The sequence below is a fragment of the Scardinius erythrophthalmus genome (genome assembly GCF_964197995.2).
Source record: "Scardinius erythrophthalmus genome assembly, chromosome: 7".
NCBI lineage: Eukaryota > Metazoa > Chordata > Actinopteri > Cypriniformes > Leuciscidae > Scardinius > Scardinius erythrophthalmus.
The window spans coordinates 33,380,855-33,407,100 of NC_138227.1; the positions used below are offsets into that span (position 1 = coordinate 33,380,855).

Sequence of the window (26,246 nt, forward strand, 5' to 3'; positions counted from 1 at the left end):
CCTGTTGAACACGATCAATGCAAAGTTCTGCACTGCCATATTTCGTATTTCCTTATATACATTGAAAAGTACTATACTGTAATATATACTGTACCATGGCACTGAATGATTGACATGTTTTCTGGCATGTACATGGTACTCACGGCGCATGTTTTAAAACAACATGGCGATTGTACATGGTAAATGTCTAAACACTTACAAACATTAGCATGGTATGTTTTTTGGACATGGTTTTCTGGCGCTACAATGGTATTTTGGGCAAGTACAATGTATCATGGTATTCTTGGAAGTGCCATGTATGTAAATACCATGATATGTATTTCAGTACCATAGTACTTTTCAAAATACCACAATTAAAATCTGATACCATGACTCTATAAGGTATACCGCTGTAAACCATAAAACATCATAATAATACGGTGGTACTTATTTGTTTGTGTAGCCAGTATGATCTGGTGCTATAGTTTGTTTTTGCTTTTTGATATGGTAGTTTTTTCTATAGTCATAAAATGAATAAACCGTTTTGTTTTAGTCTGTCCACCTTATTCTTCATCGCATAAGCTATTTCCTGTGAAAATGCGATTAGTCCGATTTATAAGCCGCAAAGTTAAAAAACAAAGTGCACTTAATGGTAAAACTAATTGTGCTACAAACCAGTGTGTTTATGAGTATGATAAATTAAAATAAAATGATGACAAATACCAGTTTGCAACATTAAGCAGCACAACTGACTGTTCTTGTTCAGCTGAAATAACTGGTAGCTATGCAAGAAAGAAGCTTTGCGCAAGTTAAAAATGTCTGTTCCTGCTCCTTTGTTAAAAATAAGGTGAAAAAGACAAAGTCATATAAAGCTGAAAGTTACAGTCATAGAGCCGGTCATACATTAGATAATTGTGGGGGGATGAAAATTATGCGGCTGAAATCATAATGACTCGACTTTATTCACTGTGGTTCATAATCATCGAAGTCTCTATGCAAAATGAACATGATTGTTAAGTACATTGCTGATGCTCGGTTACGTAGGATGTGAATGTTTGTCGGCACTTCATTTGACTACCGGTCAAACTTACATCTAACCCCACAGGTCATGGGAATTTGTGTTTGCCAAGCGATTTGAATGTTTTCTGGAAAGTTCACTTTGGCAAGCTGTTTCAAACTCCGAAGAAGGCCTGATTTTGTTCGAAATGATGTCACACTCGAAGAATTAAAGTAGTGGTGCAAATGAAACAGTGATGTTATCATATAGCAATACCTCCCAGTATTTCTGTGTTTCGATTTCTTCGTCATGCACACTTGATCGTGACTCAAAGTAACCCTTGTCCCTCGTGGCCAGGGAAAGCTCTCTCCTCTGTTGACATGCAGCACATCAGGTGCACTAAGCAAAATCATCCTGCCTTTATCTGCTAACCAGCTGGCTTCACCAAGAGACCATGCCTTTCCATTTCAGAAATAGTGTGATGCACCTTTCTATGTTGGTGGGGTTACTATAGTGCACGATCAGAGGGAGAAGCCCTGGGATCCTGCGCTAAAAGAGGACAGAGAAGGTCAGAGGTATTTGTGTATTGCTCTGACGGATTGTAAGCACAATCCAATTAAGCTGGCAGCCACTGCAATCAACTGGATTAGCATCTCAGCCTCAGATACGGGATAAATAACAGGTTACAATCGGTCAACCTGTAGATGTCCTCTTTTCAGTACAAAAAACAGGAGGTATCATTTCCCAATTAGTGCGGACTGAATGTAGTTCTTTTGGACACTTTATTGATAAATGAAAATGTTTTGTAGTTTAAAATGCAATTAGCTGAACTTTAGAGTCAGACGTAAGTGCATCTTTATGTGTAATTTAATAAACTTAGGTTACACTTTATTTTAAGGTGTCATTGTTATTATGTAATTATACATTTAAGTACTGAGTAATATTAATCGACTACATGTACTTACTATAGGGTTAGGGTAGGATTAGGATTTGGTGGAGGGTTAGTTTCATGTAATTATGTAATTATATTGTTATTACTATGGTAAATACATGTAATATAACAAGGACACTAAAATAAAGTGTTACCTAAACTTCTAAAGCTAATAAACCTCTATTGTATTTGAAATATGAGTAAAGTGCTCTACGTCATACTGACAAGTATTTATCGTAAACTGAAATATATTTTAATGTCATTTATATTGAAACTTGAATGTCATTTGCAAATATTACACATTTGTGAAAAAGTTACAATTCAGTATGTTTAAAATATATTAAATTAAAATGTAACATTGAATAACACTACAGTTAAAATTATAATCAAGCACTTTACATGTGCTTTAGTATGTTAGAAACAAAAAAAACAAATATTACAGTGCACTTTTTAAAACTGAACTTAAGTGCGTTAAAAAAAAAAACATAGTCATGAAATTGTACTCTTAAGTACACTTAAGTGCCATTTTATTTCATTATCACAAAACACTTCTTTTTCACAAGGGTTTATAATCGTCCCAAAAACTATTTACTTAAAATGTACAAATGTCAGTGCATTAGATAACATAATGCTATGAAAGATATCACAATCCCACATTTCAAGCAAACATTTCATGAATAGAGATTTTTCAGTTTATAAAACATAAATTGCACTCAGCATTTGCTCTACACTTTGCATAATGCGTCGGATGGACCAAAAATATACAAACAATGCTATACAATTCAAACTAAAATGTAGTAGCAGTAGTATGTTGTTTTTGTTTTGTTTTTTTTTCGTAGTAGAAGATTTCAACATCTTTCCTTTCTATTCTTACATGAATGAAGAAGGCTGGCGAGTGAACTGACTTGCCTGAAAATGGACTTTGCTTTATCTCAGTAACTTTAAGATTTCAAATCAAAAGCACAGTTAAACATGCTTGTTTTCTATCATTTTGCATGCTTGTTTGAAACATCCAAACCTGTATTTTCATTATCTTAGATATCAGGTTATCAAATTTCTATTGAAACAAGTTAGCACATTTCATGAATGAATGATTTTATGTCTTTAATTTGTGTTAAAAAGTCTTGTATTGCAAAGTTGATAAAATGTGACAAATGTCCATCTTGTTGTCTGATGATTACATTTCATTACTAATAATACAATTCATACATTTTAAGTTAGTAAACGTTCAAATACTCTTTGGGGCTAGTGTATATGAGTCAAAAACCCACAGAGAAATGTTGTTTACAAATCTGCACACAAAGCAGCGTAATATGGTGAAGAATGCATTGTACACCTTGACAAAAGAAAATGAATAGGTATTGTTGAAAGGTTATAGCATCAACCCATTTTTCTTTTAAAGTTATAGACAAAAAGGTACACTGAGAGGAACAGGTCAGATTGAGGTAAGAACAGGGTTTATCCATAGATACTCACACCAGCAAATATGTTCATTCACCTGGAAATTTTCAGAAACCCGACTGTGAACAAACAAATAACCCTTTTCACCTGCAATCACAAACTGACCATTATGTAAGCAGGAGAATTTGAATGGGATTTTGGCAGGTTCATTTCATGATTGGGTGGAACAGCTCAGGTGATTCATTGTGCTTATTGTCCGGACTGTGGAAGGTTTCTCACACGGCTCTTTCTCTGTTCCACCCTGTTTCAGGTTACAAGACTCTTCTGAAAGGGATCTCTGGGAACTTTACCAGCGGAGCTTTGGTGGCCATCATGGGACCCTCGGGAGCTGGGAAGTCTACGTTAATGAACATTTTAGCGGGTTATAGGTTAGTATGACCACATGAAGCATCCAACACTAACTATTTTACATTTATGCAAATTGGTAACCAGTTAAACATGATAGTATTGTCAATAATTTAAGACATTTTTTCTCATATAGAACCTTTTTGGCATAAAGGGTTCTTTAAAGCAGGGGTTCTCAAACTATCTGGAGATAGGGACCCCTCATAGGGCAGAAAAAATTCCAAGGACCCCCTCATAACCGCAACACAAATGTAATAGCTAAATGTAATAGCTAAATAGCTAAAGAGAAAGATGGGATAGGGGCAGGGGCGTTTCTAGGTTTTAAAAACATCAGGGGCTGAGCCTGAAACATTAGGGGCTGGGGGTGGGTTACAAGATAACATGATTCGATACAGATAATAATGTATATTGTAGGTCTATACAGGGGACAGCCACACCAGCCCACATTACCCCACAGACACGCGCATTGAAATGAGAGGTAGTTAGGGGGGTTCGGGGGCATGCTCCCCTGAGAAAATTTGGATTTCTCGGACCTACATATGTGCATTTTAAGGTGTTTGAAGGCCCCCAAAAACTGGATAACAATAGCTTTAAAAGCATGTCAATGGGCAGCAGCATAAATTATCAAGCAGATAACAGATTCTTATTGTTGACAATACACAATCACATATTCCAAACAAGAATGGCCTTAAATGAGAAATCTTTTAAGGATTATTTTGCATATAGATGTTACATTTCAATCAAGTGCAATCTTTTGTTTGTTTATTTTATAAATATATATCTATACTTATATTTTGCTTATAGTTTCTGTAATTAGCAAAGAACATCTGTGTTTAATAGGAATACATTGTAATAATGTTAATCAAGCTGACTAAATCACGACTGTGCAGCAGTTCACACTCACAATAAAAATACAATATAATTGAAAACAAAGACAAGCTCATTATACAAAGGAAATAATATTACAGATCTAGACAAATTGGGTTGCTTATAGTTAAAAGAATGTCAAGAACGATCATTTAGGCTAGATGTATTTTTCACATTTTTGGTCACAAAATAATTTTTTTATGACACGAGTCAGTTTTGATGACTTTGCAATATTGATAAAATGTTAGAATATTAATAATGAAAAATTACGCAGTTTTAATCTCCCTTTTGGTTATTTCAATACTTAATTGACGACAGAACACGACGTACATGCTCGTAGTTTCTTTTGCGTGATACAGGGCGCGCTGCATTTGCGCTTGATATTGAAGAGTGCGCGCTGCGAGCACACGGCTGATACGACAGGAAAGTTTTACTGACATATAGCAGCAAAGCCAAAGCACAATGAAATAAGGCGACTTATGATTTCGCGGGTTTACATAGGCTATTGTCCAGTTTCATTTTTGTCAGTCAACTTTTCAAAAAGCATTCAGGGCTACACTCAAAACATTCGGGGCTGAAGCCCCGGCAAAATCGTTAACGCATGTGCTGAGGGGGTGCTAGATCATTGAGGGGGGGGGGGGCTGCGCAATTATATATATATATATATATATATATATATATATATATATATATATATATATATATATATATATATATATATATATATATATATATATACACACTATTAATAAATGAGCTAAACTTGGCCACTAAATATTTAATATTCGATTATTCTAATGATCACAAAGTTTAAATTTTATTAAATTGAACAAGCGCAACATTCAGCATTCAATCAAATATTCTAAAAGATGTATTAATTAATAATAATGTTATAATATGTGTGCGTACAACAAGCAAGATGTGCCTTTGTAAATCCGGTGGCGCGTGCATTGATTTTTATTACAGTGTCGGCTGCAAAGATGAAGTTGACGATCGCCGTAGTGAACGCGCCCGTAGAGAGAAATGCACAACATGGATTACATAATCAGAGAGTAGCCTAGCCTTTTTGTTTTCGTTTTGAATTATTTCGTTTAAAGACATTTCAAGCTTTGTGTATTTGATGTATTTCTCATGTCTGTGTGAGGCATACGCTGAGTTTCGTTAAGTTAGGATGAGATGCGCTCCAGTTCACGTGCAGTGCAAGAGACCGCGCGGGCGCCTCCATGAATATTGTCTGTTATATTTGCATCTTATTCATTAAAAACAATCAATTGGTTGATGAAAAATGTATTAAAATTAAGATACAATTTATACAAAACGAAATTCACTTTAAAGAAAGGCTTTCTACAAAACAAAACTTAATGAAGTGGTCAAATCATGTCTAACCCGCTCCATGTCTCTCGATATATTGCGCATTCTATCTTACTCGTGCTGTTGCACTTTTCATAAATCAACATAAACGAAACAAAATAACATCATAATATTTGAACAAATATGAAACTAAATGTTGGCCTACAGACTCTCTGCAAATTGCTGCACATTCATTTAATTCTGAAGTTTTCACAAACAAGTTGAAAGGCATTTGATCAAATCAAGTTCACGGATAATTGTGCGTGCATTTATTAATCATTATGATACTAAAATCATACCAAAGTTATCAGATGAGCCCAGAATATGAACGCAACGTTCAACGCAACAAATGCATACACGTTAAGCATTTTCCTCCCATAGAAAACCATTATAAGAACGCTTAATGTGGCTTAATGCAGATAAGAATGTCCCCTTATTATGGCGAAATTACGAGATATTATGTCGAAATAACGACTTTTACAGATTGACGTAATACAACAGAGTTTCTATTGGCCCAAAGTTAAAGCGGGGGAGTGCTGATGAACACAATGGGCCTGTTTAATTGGCTTTTATTCATTCTTTAGCTGTGAGACGTGAAGTTAAAACCTGAGGGAAATGTTTTGGTAGATTGACGTAATGTAAAAGCCGAATGTTCATTGGTCTAACGTTACACGCGCGGCTACACACTGGCTGCGTGGCGTGAGCGTGGCGTTTCTGAAGCGTGTCAGATGCGTGGCGGCTGCGTCGCGTTTTCTGTGTCTTTGCACACCAGAAGCGTGTCTGACGCGGCGCTGCTGCTGCTAGGTGACATATTGGTGACATGGGGAGAGAGTTGTGGAAGGCCTATACTTCATGTTAAACATAAATATATAGCAGCAAAGACAACGTCGGCAGTGTTGACGGCAATATAGACTATAGAATATTTCGTTCTGTATTGACAGGTGCAGTATTTGAAAATCGATAATATTTTTTTAAATTGCATTTATTTGCATTTATGTCAAACCCTAGACACTTTCAAACATCAAAATTACATTTATTAATATGTATTCGTGTCAAAATGTCATATAAACATCTTTTCCTATTCAATTTTGCCTGGAAACGCTTCCAAGACGCTTGCGTGTCGCGTGAAAAATAGGCGTCGGTTCTATTTCTAGCAGGCACGCCTGTTAACATGGGAGCCGAAATAAAAACGGACACGCCACGCAGCTGAGACGCTTACCCCTCATTTACACCGCACACGTCTGCGGCGCATTACGGCTGCGACACGGCTACCGGAGCTGATCGCGCCCATTCTAGTCAATGCTGGTGTTTACACCGGCCGAGACGCGGCGCGTTTCAGAAGCTTCCCAGAAGCGTCTCTCTGCGCCGCTTCGCTAAATATAGGCGCCTAGTCTATTTTTGACGGACGCGCGTCCAAGTCGCACCGGAAATACAAAATAAAAGTAAAAGAAAACATTGTCAAATTCTAAATAAACACTCTGTGCAAACTCCCAAACGTATTACACACCGATATCCTTGGTAGAAACCATAGACTGTATGGTAGAAATCCAAAAATCAAGAAAAAACACGTCGGACAGGCAAATCACGTGGTCTCGCGCATCCACTCGCTCCGCTTCTGAAATGCTCCCGGTGTGAGTTGGCACCGCGTGGAGGATGGAATAAAACCTTGTCGCAGCCGTAATGCACCACAGGCGTTTGCAGTGTAAATGAGGGGTTAGGCCGGTGACACACTGGATGCGTGGCGTGAGCGTGGCGTTTCTGTTGCGTTTCAGCTGCGTGGCGGCTGCATCGCGTTTTCCATGTCTTTGCACACCAGAAGCGTGTCTGACGCGGCGCTGCTGCTGCTAGGTGACATATTGGTGATATATTTGACATATGGGGAGAGAGTTGTGGAAGGCCTATACTTCATGTTAAACAAATATATAGCAGCAAAGACAACTTCGGCAGTGTTGACGGCAATATAGACTATAGAATATTTCATTCTGTATTGACAGGTGCAGTATTTGAAAATCGATAATATTTTTTTAAAATACATTTATATTTGCATATGTCAAACCCTAGACACTTTCAAACATCAAAATGACATTTATTAATATGTATTCGTGTCAAAATTTCATATAAACATCTTTTCCTATTCAATTTTGCTTGGAAACGCTTTCAAGACGCTTGCGTGTCGCGTGAAAAATAGGCGTCGGTTCTATTTCTAGCAAGCACGCGTTTTCCGCGCGGCTCGAGCCGCGCCTGAGACGCGCGTGTCACGCACGCAGTGTGCAAGCTCTAACCTGTTAACATGGGAGCCGAAATAAAAAGGCCGGTGACACACTGGCTGCGTGGCGTAACCCCTCATTTACACTGCACACATCTGCGGCGCATTACGGCTGCGACACCCCAGCTAACAAGGGACGTCCCCCGGACGTTCCGAACGTCCACTTATGTCCTCATTTGGTCCGCTTTGTAACGTTCGGTGCAGGACGTTCCGAGGACGTCCACTTACGTCCGCATTTGGTCCGCTTTGTAACGTTCGGTGCGGGACGTTCCGAGGACATCCACTTACGTCCGCATTTGGTCCGCTTTGTAACGTTCGGTGCGGGACATTCCGAGGACATCCACTTACGTCCGCATTTGGTCCGCTTTGTAACGTTCGGTGCGGGACATTCCGAGGACATCCACTTACGTCCGCATTTGGTCCGCTTTGTAACGTTCGGTGCGGGACGTTCCGAGGACATCCACTTATGTCTGCTGGTTTAAATTGTGGTTCCTTAAAAATCCCTTTAAAGCAATTTTGATAATGGATTTTATGCAGAAACCACGTTCTTAAGTAGGCTATCTTACGTAAGATGGGAAAAAAATATTGATTTTCTTAATATTGGGCTACTCAATATGCTGTTAAAAATGGCCTTTTAAATATTATATTACAAAGAGCCAACTAAACCAGTTTATATTTGCACTATAAAAATTGTACTGTTTTAAAAATGAATAAAAATATCCAAAGCCATGTAATTGTTTACATTAAATCATTTTCCCCACCATTATTATTTTTAAAAACTGTCTATTTAATGTGTGCTTCATAATGTAAATCACAGTTCACATATTCATGCAATAGTTAAAAGAATCCACCATTGTGCAGTGATTTTTGTAACAGATTAAACGTTTGAATAAATGTATGACAATGCTTATTAATGGTTCTTTTTCATGCCTCTGCATTCATGCATATATATATCTTTGCATCCTCCTCCTATATATGAAGTGCTGTGAAAAATAATTGTCACACAGCAAATCTCCACACAAGCACATTAAATCAAGATAAAACAAACTTGACTGTACAACTATAACCAAAATGGAAAACACTTTTATTATTGCTAAGGGTTCAAAATGTAAGCAGAGTAATGCAAACAGAAATGCAGATTGACAGCCGCTGAATCAGATGAAAGCAATGACTTAAAATGCAGGAGGCCCCAAAAAGGATGGAAACGAGTCCAATTGCTGAAAGAAAAGAAAAAAATGCAGGTAAGACATACATTCTCATGTAATCTTGGGGTAATTTAAATTTAAACTGACAAACTGTTGGTCAGGCTGCAAAAGGTTTGTTGCTTGTAATGTTTTTTTCCTCTTTGTTATTTAAAATTCTTAACATGTAATTGTATTAATTTAGTGTTTTAATGTGTAATTATTTTTTAAAAGTAGCCTACTTATAATTACATATGTAATTAAATATTTTAACTTTTTTTAAAATTAATAATTAATTAATAAGAAAACAAAGTTGATCAGCTCATGAGGTGCCTAAAAATTGCCATCCATATTTTACAATGATTTATACTACAGGGCCGTTGAATGCTTGAATCTGATTGGTTGACGAACGTTCTAAGGTGTGCAATTATTTTCAGGGAAACGCACGGCTAAAGTAGTTCCAGGCAGGTCTTGACCGCATTACAGCTCCATATCACTTCGCATAGTCAACTGTAATAGCGGAAAATAGGATACAATTCATAACAAGAAAAAACATTTAGCCCCATGCGCTTGATCTGCAATTTTCAATGTCTAGCTCAACAATCAATGGAAACATGCAGTTTAATTAATAAGTTAAATAAGTATATAGTATAAGTATATAGTCCTATCTATAATCAATATAAAATTAAACTGAATATAGGCTAAATAAATGGATAGTTCTGCAGCACTGATTTTTATTGCAGATAATATAACAAATGAATATTTATTGATAGGCCTACTTGTTAAAAGGGCTTTGTGTTTCATTTATTCGGCTATAGTCTACTGTCATCTGTCAATAATAGGAAAAAAAAGAATGAACAAATTAATTAAATCGAATTGAATTAATAAATAATATTGACGCACATGCTTTTCGGTCTCATTATTACAGCGTCTCTCTCTAATAACTGCATTAATAACTGCATATTATAATGAATGTAATTTGATACTTATGACTGATCATGCCCAAACGCGTTTTCAGTCAGTGTTCAAAGTCGGTGTTTAAAATCTGCTGCAGTCGATGAAAACAGTCAGAGAATGTGTCAGCTAGTCGTGTGTCCCCAGCATTAGTCTGCTATCAGTGGCTCAAACCTCCGTTACTAATCAGCAACGGAGCATGGGATTAGATGCGTAAGAAATTAGTCCTACAAGAGCGTTTTAATGACAAAAACTTTACAAACGTCTTGAAATACATAATCTGAACAATGTTTCAAGGTGTGGTAACTGTAGTATAAGCGGAATAATTGACAACAGGCCGTTGAATTATTAGAAAAATAATGCTTCGCGTCGTGACCGCATTGCAACCTTGGGTGTGCATTATTTTTCTAATAATTCAACGGCCTGTCGTCAATTATTCCTTACTTATTGCTAGTCTTTGTTGAATAATAGAAATGATAAAGAGCTTAAAAAATAATTGCATATTAAATCGCAATATTGGTAAAAAATAATACCGCAATATTGGTAAAAATAATTATTTTCCAAAATCATTCAGCCCTAGATATAACTGAGAAGGGTCTGGTGTTAAAGGGATACTTCACCTCTGGAAAAGATGAATGTGTATTTAAAATGGGTAATTTATGTAGTAGAAATGTGAATTTTTTGAATTTTTAGTCTTCTACACTGAGAAAAGCCAGAAAATAATGTTGTTTTTCATCCACAAGCTAAAAATACAACTCCCAGAATGCACTTGCTTCGCTGTCCGAGGAGGCCACGCCTACCGGTAAGAGAGCGCAGTTAAACTCAAGGCGGCTAGCTACTAGTGGGTCTCCGTGATGAGTCTGACAGGGATTTCGAGATCACCCAAATGTCTGGGATTCAGCTTTTGTGTTCTACAGTCTCCATTCATTATTCTACTGATACAAATCTTAATGCTAAATCCAATCACCGCAGATTAGCATCACGCAAAGCAGGGATTTTGGAAAAATGAATCGTTGAACGAATCATTCTGGAGTCGCTGAGCAAATCAGGTAAAAATAAATGACTTTTATAAGACAACAAAAGTGTTTTTTTGTCATTGCATGCATGTAAAACTATTGTTGTGGACTCCCAAAGCAATATTAGGAAAATTTTAAATGCCATAATAGGGGCCCTTTAACCAGGCTACAAAAAATGAGCTTTCAGTAAGATTTTGTATTGGGCGCAGTACCACAAATTCTCCATTAGATGCCAGCAAAACTCCACTGGGACACAGAGGTTTAATTTGTTATTTAGAGTGGAGTTTTTCCTCTCAAATTACACACATTGGGTCTCATTCATGAAACAGGAGCAGAACGAATTTGTGTAAATCGTGTGTAAAATGGTTCTGGTGTAAATTTTAGGATTCATTAAAATGTTCGTATTTCCCAAATGTTAGTTGGTACGAAAGAAATCTACACCTGCTCCCAGCCACGCGTAAATAGTGCGTTTAACATCCGAACGTTTTGCTCATTAATAAGGCTGCCTTTTAATTCACCGTAATCGGGTACATATTTACACAGCATTTAAAAAAAATATTATATATAGTAATTACATACGGTTTTTCTTTTAACTTTTATTACGAGAGCCAGTAATAGCATCTGCAAACGGAACACAAGTCCACAAGTATTTTTCTTTTATTTTTTTTATATTCAAGCTGTTCATTCTTTTTCAAGTCACAAAGGTTGCAGTCAAGCTTCATGTCGAACCATTTTCTTTTCACTTCTGGGACTGTTCGATGAAACTCCATTAACTGCATCTGTAATATTCTGCCAAGCATTTTTACCTAAAGCATTTAGGTATTACCTAAAAAATCCTTTTTTTTTAGGACCTGATACGCCACTATGTACGCTTGAAAATAAAATGTGGCGTTTTGAATGAACTTCTGATAATAAAACTTCAATTTCTGCATCTGAGAAATTTCTCTTCTTCATTTGCTTTTGAGAAGACATGTTGAAATCCTTTGTTTGGTGTCATAATATGATGCCCATATATAGTTGTCAGTCGGTTTTAATGGACGGGATTTATGGTAATTAAGAATGAGCGTGCACGCGCGTCCCATTTACGACTGATTGGAATTCATTAACCCACACACACATTTCACTATCACATCTGACGTTTACGAAGTATTTGTGAATCAGGAGAAGAATTTTCGGGAATGTCTCTTTACGTGCAAATCACTCACATATTTACTTGTATATTCATGAATGAGACCCATTCACATTTTACTTTACTATTACACGCATTCAAACCACACGGAGGAGTAGAAGCATAAAAGGAGGTGTGACGAGATCGAGAGATCGTCGTGAGGGCTGTAGGGAAAAACTTGTAAAACTTTTTTTATTGGAACAAATATATGAATTATACAAATTTATAGCAATTGGTAAAAATTAATTTCATTTATAATTATCATTGGCATAAATTAAAATAATCTGACAGTGAGACCACGGTAACCACAGGTAAAATAGGCATGGCTACTCGCTCACTACCACTGTGTAAGAATTGATAAATTACACAATTCCGGACAGTCTGTTTCGAGGGTGACCCTGGGTGGTCCTCTTTGGTGTTTACCATTTGAACTGGCACTCGTGCACCATCAAGACGAAAGTCTCACCTCCGAATCAACTTCATCTACATCTCTTTCCCTCTCCCTTCACCCCCTCTCTCATGCCTCTCTCATGCTCTGATGATCACCTGATTTCACCCAAGAAAATGTATAGTTTAATGTGAATGATTATTTATCACAGAGTATTTTCATGTTTGGTATCACTTAAAATGTTACAGTGCGACTGGTACAAATGTACCAGAATAAGTAAACAAAGAAAAGAATAAGTAAAACAAAAGGTTTTTAAAGGAGAACTCCGGTCAATTTTAACATTGAGCTCATTTTTTTGTACATTTGGAGTGCTGTCAGTACAGCACACTAAAAATATATGATATATTTAACTTTATTGATTGATAATACTTCAAATGCACAAAAAAATTATAATAGTGATACGGTATCAAGTAGTGGTGTGGCATATTAATTTGCTTACCTACAGCTTCATCCTTCAAGCCACGAAGTAAACTCATCAGGCACTTGAACACAGAAACAGAGGACACAGTAATGAGCATCAATTGTTAGGTTGTGTGAATGCGCTCTAAACAATTTCCCCATGAACTATGCATGTATACACAGAGCAACAGCCTCAACATTAGCTGCAGGGTCATCATCATCATCCTAGATGTTATACATGAATCCCAGAACATCTTCTGGTGGTGAGGCAGCATCCATCTTGCTTCAGCTGGACACTGGATCCCCTCTAATGTCTCTCATCCTTTTCTTTCAATCTAGACATCCTTCACAAGCTATAACTTATCTGCATGTCATAATCCCCTGACCCGGTTAGGGTTGTAAAGTTATACTGGTATAATGATATTTCATGGTACACACACAATTAAACTGAGGGGCTTATTAGTGCACTACATATGGCCTTCACCAAGTTCCAAACAAGTTGCCTATTACATCATATGTCCAGTAAGAGCGGCATTAAGACATTTAAAATGTTCCTCGTCACTCAGTGATACTAAATAACTGTCATAACGGAATTAATGTTTGTTGGTTGAAGACGGTGGTGGAAATAGACGAGCTCGAGTTGATTTCATATTTGTTTCATATAAATTGCGCGAATTTTGTAGTTAATTGTTAGACAAGTTAGTTGCTTCGTTTGATTTACATTATAGGATTAATTAGTTACCATATATTGTATTTATATTAGTTGTGTACAGTTTGATAAGGTTGATTTTCAATAGGTTATAGTTTTTTACCCTTAGATTTAGTGTACAGTTAAGTTGTGTGTATATATAAGCTGTTTACGTGTTTGTGTATATAAGATTAGCTAGTTTATACGCCGTTTGTAGCTTTATTTACTTCTTTGTTTTGTTAGGCCTAACGTTACGCGTCGTGTTCATATAGTAAGGCCTATATTGTTTTCGTAATTTAAGTTTTTTAATTCAGGTCCATTACACCACTGTCCCCGTGAAAACAGTTACATTTGTGGTAAGTACGTTAAATTTATTAATATATTACCCTTTCGTCCACAGCTAACGTTATACGCTGCGGGTCAAGTGCGCGAGACGATTAGCAGCTACATTTCTTGCGCGAGATCATGCAATCCAGAGCTCGCGACGCAAGATCTATGATCTATATAATTGCTTCTTGAATAAAAGAAAGCTAACATTTGATGTAGTTATAATTAAACACATAATTAACGTTTAAATTATGAAACGTCTTACCTTTTAAAGGTGTTTCTGTAGCCGCAGTCTTCCAGATAGCCAGCCGTGTGTGTGTGCGACCGTGTATATGGCCGTGTATAGTTCCTGTTTACCATAGGGGGTTTACTGGCAGACACATAACGTTACTGTCTATCACAGCACACTATACCGCCTCCTATTGTACTGGAGTTTAATTAAAATGAGCTCTAGGGCTGAATACTGTGCAAACACACTGACAAGTAAAGCGGACTATAAAAACAATAGGCGTCCCAGTGCAAGTAGTTTTTTGGCCAAATCACAATAATAGCCTAATTCACCTTTGTTTGTAGAAAGATGTGGTTCACTTCTTGAACATATTACTAAGGTCACAGCTGAGTGTAGATTGTGCAGACCATTCAGCCTGATACATATCTTTATGGAATCATCTTTGAACCTTTATTCATTATATTAACATTTAAATTAATTCAATTTATATTTAAATTATAAATTTAAGCAAACAAATCTAAATAGGGACAATTTACAAATTGTTTAATTAAAAAAAAACATGCTACGACTTTAGTTTAAATATGCTTTGTCACAAAAAAGTTGCTTATATATATTAATTTATGCTTATTTTTATTTTCTCAGCCAGTATACTTCTTGCAAATATGTCATCCAAAAAGGTAAGTTCAGAAGCAAAACAAGTTATATGATTGATACTGGTAGTTTGAGGGGGGAATAAATAGATTAAATCTACAAGTTTACTGAAAAACATAATTTATTGGATCATTGGCAGAGACACCAGTACAGTAGCTTGATGACATCCAAAGAGCGTAGGAGGCAGTACAAAAGAATTTGGACTAGAGTGTCAAGGGCACAAAAGAAGGCAGCCAACAAACCAACTGTCAGTTCAGATGAGATGGCCAGCATTCCTGAAACTGACAGTTTTAGTCACAACCAGCTCTTTGAGGAGGAAAATTGTGTGGTTTCAGATCCAACCCTGTCAAGTTCTGAGAGTGAACAAGACAGTACACCCATGCTGCTCAGAGAACAACTTTCAGAATGGGCATGTGTGTTTCAAATTAAACATAACGCTGTGGATGCTCTCTTGAGCATACTTAAAAAACATGGACATGAAGAACTCCCCCAAACTGCAAGGACACTCTTTGGAAACGAAAACCACTACGAACTTTCTAACAAAGATGGTGTCGAGAGTGTTAAGTTTAATGTGGCAGATCAGCTGTCAAAACATCTGAGCAGATATCCTGCATCTGTGACAGAGCATCTGCAGTCACTTGACCTTTCGATGAACGTTGATGGGCTACCATTATTCAAAAGCACGAACCTATCCCTCTGGCCAGTTCTCTGTTCCATAAACCTGTCACCCGAATGCATTTTCCCCCTCTGCATATCCATTGCTGCATCCAAACCCAAAACACTCAACTTTGTTGATGACATTGTTCAGGAATTGGGAAAACTAATCCAGGATGGTCTAACCTGGGGAGGCAGATGCTTAAACATCCAAGTAAGATGTATTACCTGCGATGCCCCAGCAAAAGCTATGGTCAAGTGTGTAAAGCAGTTTTCTGGATACTATGGGTGCGATAGATGCAACCAGAGGGGATCCTGGCATGGTAGGATTACATATCAAGAAACAAATAACCTGACCATGAGGACAGATGAATCATTCAGGGAGTGCTGGCAACCTGAACACCATCAAGAAGAGCAGATCTCACCCTTCTCTGTCCTCCCGATTGACATGATAAAATCCTTCCCCATAGATTATATGCACCAGAGCTGTCTTGGGGTAATGAAAAAGTTGCTGCTTTTGTGGACAAGAGGTAGAACAGATTTCCGGATGTCATCAGGAGATGTGACCAGTGTAAGCGAGAGGCTGGTGACACTAAAGAAGTCCATTCCTGATTGTTTTGCCAGGAAGCCAAGGGGTTTGGAGGAAATTGAACGCTGGAAAGCAACAGAGTTCAGACAGTTTGCTTTGTACACTGGGAAGATCGTTCTAAAGGGAGTTCTCAACGATCAGCTGTATGAACACTTCTTGTGTTTCAGCACAGCTCTTTGCATTTTAGTGAGCCCAGACCTTACAAAGTCACAAGTACCTTATGCAAACCAGCTGCTGACATATTTTGTGGAGAGAGGACGGGAGCTGTATGGAGAGACATTTTTGGTCTACAATGTCCATTCCTTGCTGCACCTTGCAGAAGATGCCCAAACCTTTGGCAGCCTTGACAACTGCAGTGCATTTAAATTTGAGAGCTATCTTCATCAGGTGAAGAAAATGGTGCGCTCTGGGAAAAACATTTTGGCACAAGTTGCAAATCGCCTGGAGGAAAGATCAAAGTCCAAGATGGAAAACAAGACAAACTTGATGTCATTCAAGAGCCCAAACAATGTGTTTGTGTTAAGCCCTGAACAATGTTGCGAGGTGGTGGCAGAAGAAGAAGACAACACAGTGTTATGCAGAGTCTACACAAATCTACAGCCATATCTGATGACACCGTGTGATTCACGTCTCTACGGAACATACACCGTTAACACTAGGCATTCTCAAATGCTCTGCTTAGAAAGACAGTCACTTCAGAGGAGGGCATTCATTGTGGACGAAAACTATGGGACCAAAATTGTGGTGTCCATTCTTCATACTTTCTAGAGCTTTCTTGACAATGATGAGAGAATGACAATTTGAGTAAGAATACATACTTGAAGTATTCCTTTCGTCCCCTGAGTCTCTACATCTTTCATCCCTGAGTCTCCGCCTCCTAAAGCTTTCCCCTCTGAGTGTCTAACGCCTTTGGCTTCATCCCTGAGTGTCTGGGTCCTGAAGCTTTGCACCCTGAGTCTCTGCCTTTAGAAGATTTGCCCCATGAGTTCCTGCCTCCTGTCTTCTATCCAGCGCCATTAACTTTTGAAAACCTAGATGTTTCCAGTACAACAAAAAATACAACATCAGAAAAACATAATTTAAGCATGAGGTTAGAGAAAGTAGCCAATAATTGTCTATTAATAGGTAATTGTGTACATTAAATTTGTGTATTGCAAGCTGAACTAACAGAGTTATCTGAATTTTACTTACAGATTTATCTCCGCTACGTAGTACTCAATTTCATTGAGCAAAATGAGGTTGAGGTGGCACCATCCTCATGGCTAGAGTGGATCGATGGGGTAAGATTTAGATGATATATATATATTTTTATAATACATAAATGATAAACATTAAAACAAGTCAACTATATACAGAAAACATTAAGTAAACATACTTGTTTCTGTCTGAAAGGTACTGTTTTGCTATTGGCCCAATTCAAATGTTGGGACCAAGGTCAAAAAATGTGCCATTCGAGACGAACACCTCTGGACAAAATATGCAGTCAGAGTATTTTCTGACACAGGTAAAGGAAAAAAAACAAGGCTATCTTCAAGCTCAATAAATACTGGCAACCATTCATAAAATATAAATTGTTTATATAATGTATATTAAGCAAAAGTTGTGCTATTTTGAGAACAGACAGTTACAACCTGGCAAGATACCGGGTCCAAAAAGCACTGGAAACCTCTCATGTTGAGGACTCTGATGAAAACAGTGTACGAAAGATCATCCCACCAAGACGATTCAGAGGTATTAGATCTGTGCTAATACTGTAAATAAACTAAGGTTGGTCACATTAAAAGACAATTTCAGTTTTAACTTTGTTTCTTGCAGAAGAAGAAATCCAGCCCAGAAGAGCACAACAGACACAACACTGTAAGTATACATACAGCATTAAACAAATGAAGTTGAAATGATCAAGGAAAGTCAAATGCATGTCGTCTATAAATATTTTCTTTAAATTATCATTTTGTTTTACAGTTCAGGAGGACAGTGAATCATCACAAGGTGAAATCAGTATGTTACTGTCATTGTATCCATTGTTAAATATTGATAAATTGTTAAACAGTGGGGATGATAAAGGATTTAGAACAGAGACATTTTGCATCTGTTTCTAATTTATATAAAAAAAAATTTCTTACCCTATTGTTTTTAATTCTGAAGATGAGATGTCCTGCTTGAGAGCAAAGAAAACCAAAAAACGGTCAAGATCGACACCAATTAGACCTGAGTGTAAGTAGTGTGTTAAAAAAATTAACTGTTGAATATTTGATTATAATAATGTTAGATGATAATCTAAAGAGTACAGAGAAGTCCCTTTCTATGTTGTGCAAAAATGACTCAATTTAAGAAGGCCTACACATTTAGAAATGTTAAAAAAAAAAAACTTTCAAAGACTGTTAATGCTGTTGTTGTTGTTTTTTAGCTGAGGAGCCTGATGAAGGTAAAATCAATCGAATTTACTTTGATATGTTTATTCTATTATTACTTTTCTACTTACGGTTTTTTTCCTTATGTTAGATGAGGTACAACCTATAACAAAACATACAAAAAGATCCATGTTGCCTGAAGCACCTCGCTGTAAGTGAATTTAAATGTTTTCAGTCATATAGTTGTACTTCCATTGAATTAAAGGAATATTCCAGTATTTGTGGTATAATACTGTATACTTGTTTTCAAATGTATAGTCACATGATTTACACATATGCTAATAACATTTTTATGGCTTATAAAAAGAAAAAGAAAAAAAACTACAGATCAAGCATGTACAAGAGTGCAACTGTTGGACTAAAAATGGGTCTTACAGACATTTTTTCTTAATCTAATGATTTATTTTATGTGTTTAAAGTTCCATCTCCTTCATCACAACTGCTGCCACATCAGTCCATTTCTGCCAACTTTCAGAATCAAGGTATACATTAAAATGTTTGTTTTTTGTGTCGACTTTGGAGTCTCCCTGCTAAAATTCGCACTCAGCCTCTGTGAATATATTTGTTGTTGTTTTTTTTATAACTAGACACATGGATACAGATATTAATCTGAATAATGTTTTTGTAACTTGTTAGGAAGTGTGAATGATCCACAATCTCTTCGAGATGGTAACTATTTAATTAATTTCATCATAATTATCTTACAGTCAGTTTTATTAATTGTCTCCCAAACAGACGTATATGTTAATTTTTTGTATTGCTTTAGTTAGTTATGTCATTAATTTCAAAACAAATTCTGAACAGAAATATTAACTGAAGGCTACAAATTTTACTATATTAATTCTCAATATGTAAACATTAATTTTTAATCTTTTGCCTAACATGATGAAAACGGCTTCATGTTCCTTGTCCCCTCACAATGACAGTAAACTAATTATTAGGCTGCATTACATGAATCACGTTACAAAGGCCCATTTTCAGTTCAAAATGTTATAACGTTTAACATTTATAATATAAAACAGTTGTCAAATATGAAATGTTTAGTTTAGGTACTGTACTTACATCTCATCTCGCACTTGACCATGAACACGTGTCGACTTTGGAGTCTCCCTGCTAAAATTCGCACTCAGCCTCTGTGAATATATTTGTTGTTGTTTTTTTTATAACTAGACACATGGATACAGATATTAATCTGAATAATGTTTTTGTAACTTGTTAGGAAGTGTGAATGATCCACAATCTCTTCGAGATGGTAACTATTTAATTTCATCATAATTATCTTACAGTCAGTTTTATTAATTGTCTCCCAAACAGACGTATATGTAAATTTTTTGAATTGCTGTAGTTAGTTATGTCATTAATTTCAAAACAAATTCTGAACAGAAATATACAAGTTATTTGAGAATTTGGAGAGGAGAATCGTACTGAAACTGGACGCAATTCAGGAAAACATCACATCAGCGGTCAGAATGCAGAATATGAGGCAGCCAAACACCTCTGTCTCTGATCTCACAGAGGTGCTAGAGGAACCCTGTAAGACTGTGGAGGAATTAGAAGAGCTGTGTGAGAAGCTAAAGGATGCTGACCTTCGAAAGAAGATGGTAGTGCCACAACACAAGTAACATTACTAACCTGAAATACTAAACAATCCACTCTTGTGATCAATTGCTGTTTTTTGTTGTTTGTAGATTCGTTATCTGTGTCTTCAGAGTGGAGGCACCTTGGGAGATGGAATAAGGAGAATGTTAAAAAAAATTGGAGATAACTCTTTATGGAAACATTACAGCTACAAAGGGAGAAAAGGAAAACTTAAATTTCAGCAGCTCCTAATTAATGATGTGATCATACGTAAGTTTCAAAACTTGCCACTAATGACTAATAATGTGCCAATCCCCAAAATCACAATATTTGGAATGTAAATAAGTTTGTTCATCGTAAATGTATAATTGTAAAATTTGTTAGTTCTCAGTACTTAGCGTTCAGACTCATAGCACTCATTTTGAAAACAAAATGTAATGTTTGAAGCGTTTTAATAGAACTTTCAACATCTATCTGAGTGCAAGTTTTAATAACTGTGATCTCTGTATGTAATCAAGGTGCCTGCAGTAAGGCATATCCACACCAAAAAACCCAGAGTGTGGAGGAAATGATTGCTGTGACCCTGAAACATGCCCCAGATCGTGCAAAAACAGCAACTCAGGCAAGTGCATAGCATTTAATTCTAGCAGTTATAATAGGTTAGATTACATTAGATAGGTACATTGTAACATGACCATATGACAGATTAAAATGTTATCTGATCTAATAAAAAATATACAGGCTGCAAAACAAACTATAATATTTTGTCAATAAAAAACAACTATTACGTTTTTTCATATAAAATGCATTTCAAGACATTTGAAGGATAAGAAATAGCTTTAAAACCATGTCAGCGAGCAGTAGATTATTTGTCAATACCTTATCACCTCTTATGCTATCCATAAGTCCTTATCTTTCTCTCAGTCTTTGCATAGAGCTGAACTTTTTTAATTTACTGAAGGCTACAAATTTTACTATATTAATTCTCAATATGTAAACATTAATTTTTAATCTTTTGCCTAACATGATGAAAACGGCTTCATGTTCCTTGTCCCCTCACAATGACAGTAAACTAATTATTAGGCTGCATTACATGAATCACGTTACAAAGGCCCATTTTCAGTTCAAAATGTTATAACGTTTAACATTTATAATATAAAACAGTTGTCAAATATGAAATGTTTAGTTTAGGTAGGCTACTTACATCTCATCTCGCACTTGACCGTAAACACGTGTCGACTGTGAAGTCTCCCTGCTAAAATTCGCGCTCAGCCTCTGTGAATATAAAAGCCCTCCTACTTTGATTTGATTGGTCATCTCAAATATTTCTGACATTGACGAGCAGTAACAGACCAATGAAGCTCAGTTGAACACGCACACACAAACACACCCTGTCCTCTGTATCTGACGTGTGATTGAATAACGCGCTGATTATAAGATGGGGTTTTTTTCTTTGAAAAAAGAAGTGTAATCAGCAACATTTTAATAATAATAATATCTAACATTTCATAGGAATATTGGTGCATAGCCTAATTTATTTCCATATTCACTTGTTGGGTCTCCCAAAATGGCTGATAAACATGATTTAAGTCTTGATCTCCTCTACAGTGGACATGTATGAAATCAACGCCCTTTGATATTATTGAGATAAAGACTTTCTGAAAGAACAGCTGTTCTGTAACAAAGACTTTATACCAATAATATCAAATATCATAATAAAAAAATCTATAAATATCATTAGATAGCCTAACTTATATTAGCCTACTTATGATGTCATAAGTAAAACAAGAATAGAGTATATTTAATTAGGTCTAATGTATAGGCCTATATCATGTAGCCTATGTCTGAGTTGCGTGTGTGACAAAGTCGCCATGCAAGCTTAGCTTATGAGTTACATTATGAGCTCATATGTAGAGATCAAGCTGCATGATGTTTGCATTTTCACATAAATGCACAACGATAACATAAACAGATACTAATTACTGTGCTCATTTCGTTATTTCAGGTTAGAAGCCAACAGGAAGAATTTCCATCGGAGTAACCCCGGCCACAGCTGACAACCAGATCCAGACCATGCAGACCCCTCCCCAACAGACACACACACACACACACACACACACACACACACACACAGACACAGCGTGCGCGAGCGCAACAGACACACACACACACACACACACACACACACACACAGACACAGCGTGCGCGAGCGCGTACACACACACACACACACACACACACACACACACACACACACACCTTTAGGCTACAATTGTTCAGTTCAAATAAATGTACTTTGTTCCTTACAATTTCTCACGTGTCTTCTTTGGCCGTTTTCTGGTAAAAAGTAAAATAAAAGTAAAATAAAACGAATTAAGCAAAAGTCCCCTAAATGTCCCGAATGACCGCTGTTGGTCCCGTGAACGTCCTCTTGAACGTTCGGAGGACGTCTTTGCGAACGTCCGCGGGACATCAAGCGGACTCCACATGGGGACGTTCGGGGGGACGTTCGCACAGGCCATTTAGGGGACGTTCTGGGGACCTTTTTTTGTTAGCTGGGACGGCTACCGGAGCTGATCGCGCCCATTCTAGTCAATGCTTGTGTTTACACCGGCCGCGACGCGGCGCGTTTCAGAAGCTTCCCAGAAACGGCTCTCCGCGCCGCTTCGCTAAATATAGGCGCCTAGTCTATTTTTGACGGACGCGCGTCCAAGTCGCACCGGAAATACAAAATAAAAGTAAAAAAACACTGTCAATTTCAAAATTAACACCATGTGCAGACTCCCGATTGTATTGCACACCAATATATCCTTGGTAGAAAGCATAGACTGTAAGGTAGAAACCCCCAAAATCAAGAAAAATCACGTCGGACAGGCAAATCACGTGGTCTCGCGCATCCAGTCGCTCCGCTTCTGAAATGCTCCTGGTGTGAGTTGGCACCGCGTGGAGGACGGAATAAAACCTTGTCGCAGACGTAACGCACCGCACACGTGTGCAGTGTAAATGAGGGGTAAGCGTCTCAGCTGCGTGGCGTGTCCGTTTTTATTTCGGCTCCCATGTTAACAGGTTAGAGCTTGCACACTGCGTGCGTGACACGCGCGTCTCAGGCGCGGCTCGAGCAATATTATCTGCCTGCAGAGCCGGAGGCTGCATTTTCAGGACCCCACTTCTAGGACCGCATTTCTAGGACCCTAGTTTTTTGTGACAGCGCCACCTACCGACTCGGAGAACCGCAGTCTCAGGAACGCATTTCCAGGACCCTAGTTGTGCCAGGCAGTATTTCCACCCACCCAGTTTTAACTACATTAGAGTTTTACAGTTTTATTACACCCAAATACTACTTTATTTATTGCAATTAAACCTGGTTCCTAGGAATGTTGAGAAATTATTGGGTCTAGCATAATATAATAACTCAAGTAAAATAAACAAGGAATCATGTTATAGTCTTTTCAGTCACTAGATCGACCACATTTTCAAGTATAGAGGGAAGACAAGGATGACTCTGGGGGTAGATTGTGTATATTTTACAAAATAATATATCACACCTCAACTTGAACACACTAAATATTGTACAAAATAATATATAACAACTGAACTTGCACACAAAATATTGTACAAAATAATATATAACAACTGAACTTGCACACAAAATATTTTACAAAATAATATATAATAACTGAACTTGCACACACAAAATATTTTACAAAATAATATATAATAACTGAACTTGAACACACACAAAAACAAATTTGTTCATGATGTGGACCACAAACAGAACTTCATGGACAACATCATCACTGACTCCTAAGAGAGAGAGAGAGAGAGAGAAAGAGAAGTGAATTAAATAAGGAACATTTAGTTGAACATGTTCTACTCTTTAATTTTTTTTTCTTAGTTACCAAACAGTGCACACATATCAATTAATGTTCATAATACTATTATTGCATACTGTTCAAAGATTTGAAAAAAAAAAAAAGGTTTTGATGTTGTGGGAACAAAGGTTCTAGAAACATCTGAATAGAAATAACATTGACACGACTTTTTTTCTGACCATATATATATAGGCTATATATATATATATATATATATATATATATACACACACACACACATTTACATATGTATATAATATTTAAAGCACACATTATAAAACCATGTCAAAATGAAGAGACGCATGTAGACGCATATTACACATAACATGCTTTGTGGGTAACGTTAAACAGGCTGACTGTGAGCACGTGACAGTGAAAACATTAAGATTATTTTAACTGAATTAAAATGGAAGAACAATGAGTCATTAACAAGCTTTCAGAACGAACATGCTACAGTTTTATTGTGCTGTCAATAAGTCAACACAGGCTTATCACGCAACAGTTCCGTTAAATGAACGTGCTAACAATTCATTTTCAAGCAACAGTTCCGTTAAATGAACGTGCTAACAATTCATTTTCAAGCATTAGAGGCTAAATACTATGGCTATGCATTCAAGACTATTTATTTAGCAAATCACCATCACGTTTGCTACGTTAACTTTCCAATTAAATGCATCGCAATTGTAAAAAATTATTCGCATTTGATACTCACACTCTGATTGTCATCCATCTTCGCTGGTCCTCTAATTCGGTAGGTGGCGCTGTCACTAAAAACCTAGGGTCCTAGAAATGCGGTCCTAAAAGTGGGGTCCTGAAAATGCAGCCTCCGGCTCTGCAGGCAGACCCTACTCGGCTCGAGCCGCGCGGAAAACGCGTGCTTGCTAGAAATAGAACCGACGCCTATTTTTCACGCGACACGCAAGCGTCTTGGAAGCGTTTCCAAGCAAAATTGAAAAGGAAAAGATGTTTATATGAAATTTTGACACGAATACATATTAATAAATGTCATTTTGATGTTTGAAAGTGTCTAGGGTTTGACATAAATGCAAATATAAATGTATTTAAAAAAATATTATTGATTTTCAAATACTGCACCTGTCAATACAGAATGAAATATTCTATAGTCTATATTGCCGTCAACACTGCCGAAGTTGTCTTTGCTGCTATATATTTGTTTAACATGAAGTATAAGCCTTCCACAACTCTCTCCCCATATGTCAAATATATCACCAATATGTCACCTAGCAGCAGCAGCGCCGCGTCAGACACGCTTCTGGTGTGCAAAGACATGGAAAACGCGATGCAGCCGCCACGCAGCTGAAACGCAACAGAAACGCCACGCTCACGCCACGCATCCAGTGTGTCACCGGCCTTACGTTACGCAGCCAGTGTGTAGCCGGCCTAATGAATGAAGATGGGCCCTGCACTTTCTCCGGGTATGTTTATATTTTATAGCGAACTTTACACGGACCCCTAGGGGTCCGCGGACCCCACTTTGAGAACCACTGCTTTAAAGCACTGAAGTGCCTTGGAACACGCAACTTTGTATTATGCGTTAACGCCGGCCGCCACGTCGGGAAGTATCGCGTGATATCAGGTCTCGCGATGTAAACAATTGCTTTACGGCCAATAGAAATCTGCTAAAATGCTGTTGCGCTCCCTCACGCTGTCCGAACCCGAATGAAGAAGACGTTTAAAGAATGTCCCATCTGCTTTGATGTCGTTGATCTACTAGCCTCTGGTGTCTGAGAATCGCCAACGAGTTTTTACAACAGTGTTGTCAAATATATTCCAAAGCTGTGGGGGGAGCTCTAGAGAGAAACCTGCGAGCAAAAAGCGAGAATACAGCGAAAAAATCCCGAAACTGCATAGCCCTGCTTTAACC

The 26,246-nt window shown here is 37.3% G+C and overlaps 2 protein-coding genes and 1 long non-coding RNA gene across 5 annotated transcripts in view; 2 read left to right on the plus strand and 1 right to left on the minus strand.

Moving 5' to 3' along the window:
• The window catches only part of abcg1 (ATP-binding cassette, sub-family G (WHITE), member 1), a 56,075-nt gene that overhangs the window by 13,415 nt on the left and 16,414 nt on the right, over positions 1–26,246 (plus strand). For both annotated transcript variants that reach the window (XM_081371169.1, XM_081371170.1), the window contains one exon: positions 3,619–3,736. In XM_081371169.1, the coding sequence (XP_081227295.1) occupies positions 3,619–3,736 (118 nt within the window). The remainder of the gene's footprint in view (positions 1–3,618; positions 3,737–26,246) is intronic.
• LOC308693972 lies at positions 9,258–18,740 on the minus strand. Of its 2 annotated transcripts, XR_014030534.1 has the most exons (6): positions 18,624–18,740; positions 17,876–18,183; positions 17,692–17,762; positions 17,319–17,531; positions 13,403–13,445; positions 9,258–9,413 (listed from the first exon to the last, which is right to left on the minus strand). It is a non-coding gene; the product is annotated as an uncharacterized lncRNA (long non-coding RNA). The 2 variants fall into 2 exon arrangements; XR_014030535.1 differs by lacking the exon at positions 18,624–18,740 and having other exon boundaries at positions 17,876–18,251.
• LOC308693971 (uncharacterized protein) lies at positions 20,132–21,216 on the plus strand. Its single transcript, XM_081371171.1, has 4 exons — positions 20,132–20,163; positions 20,295–20,512; positions 20,600–20,759; positions 21,008–21,216. The coding sequence occupies exons 2-4, from the start codon at positions 20,381–20,383 to the stop codon at positions 21,121–21,123; spliced, it is 408 nt and encodes a 135-aa protein (XP_081227297.1). The 5' UTR covers positions 20,132–20,163; positions 20,295–20,380; the 3' UTR covers positions 21,124–21,216.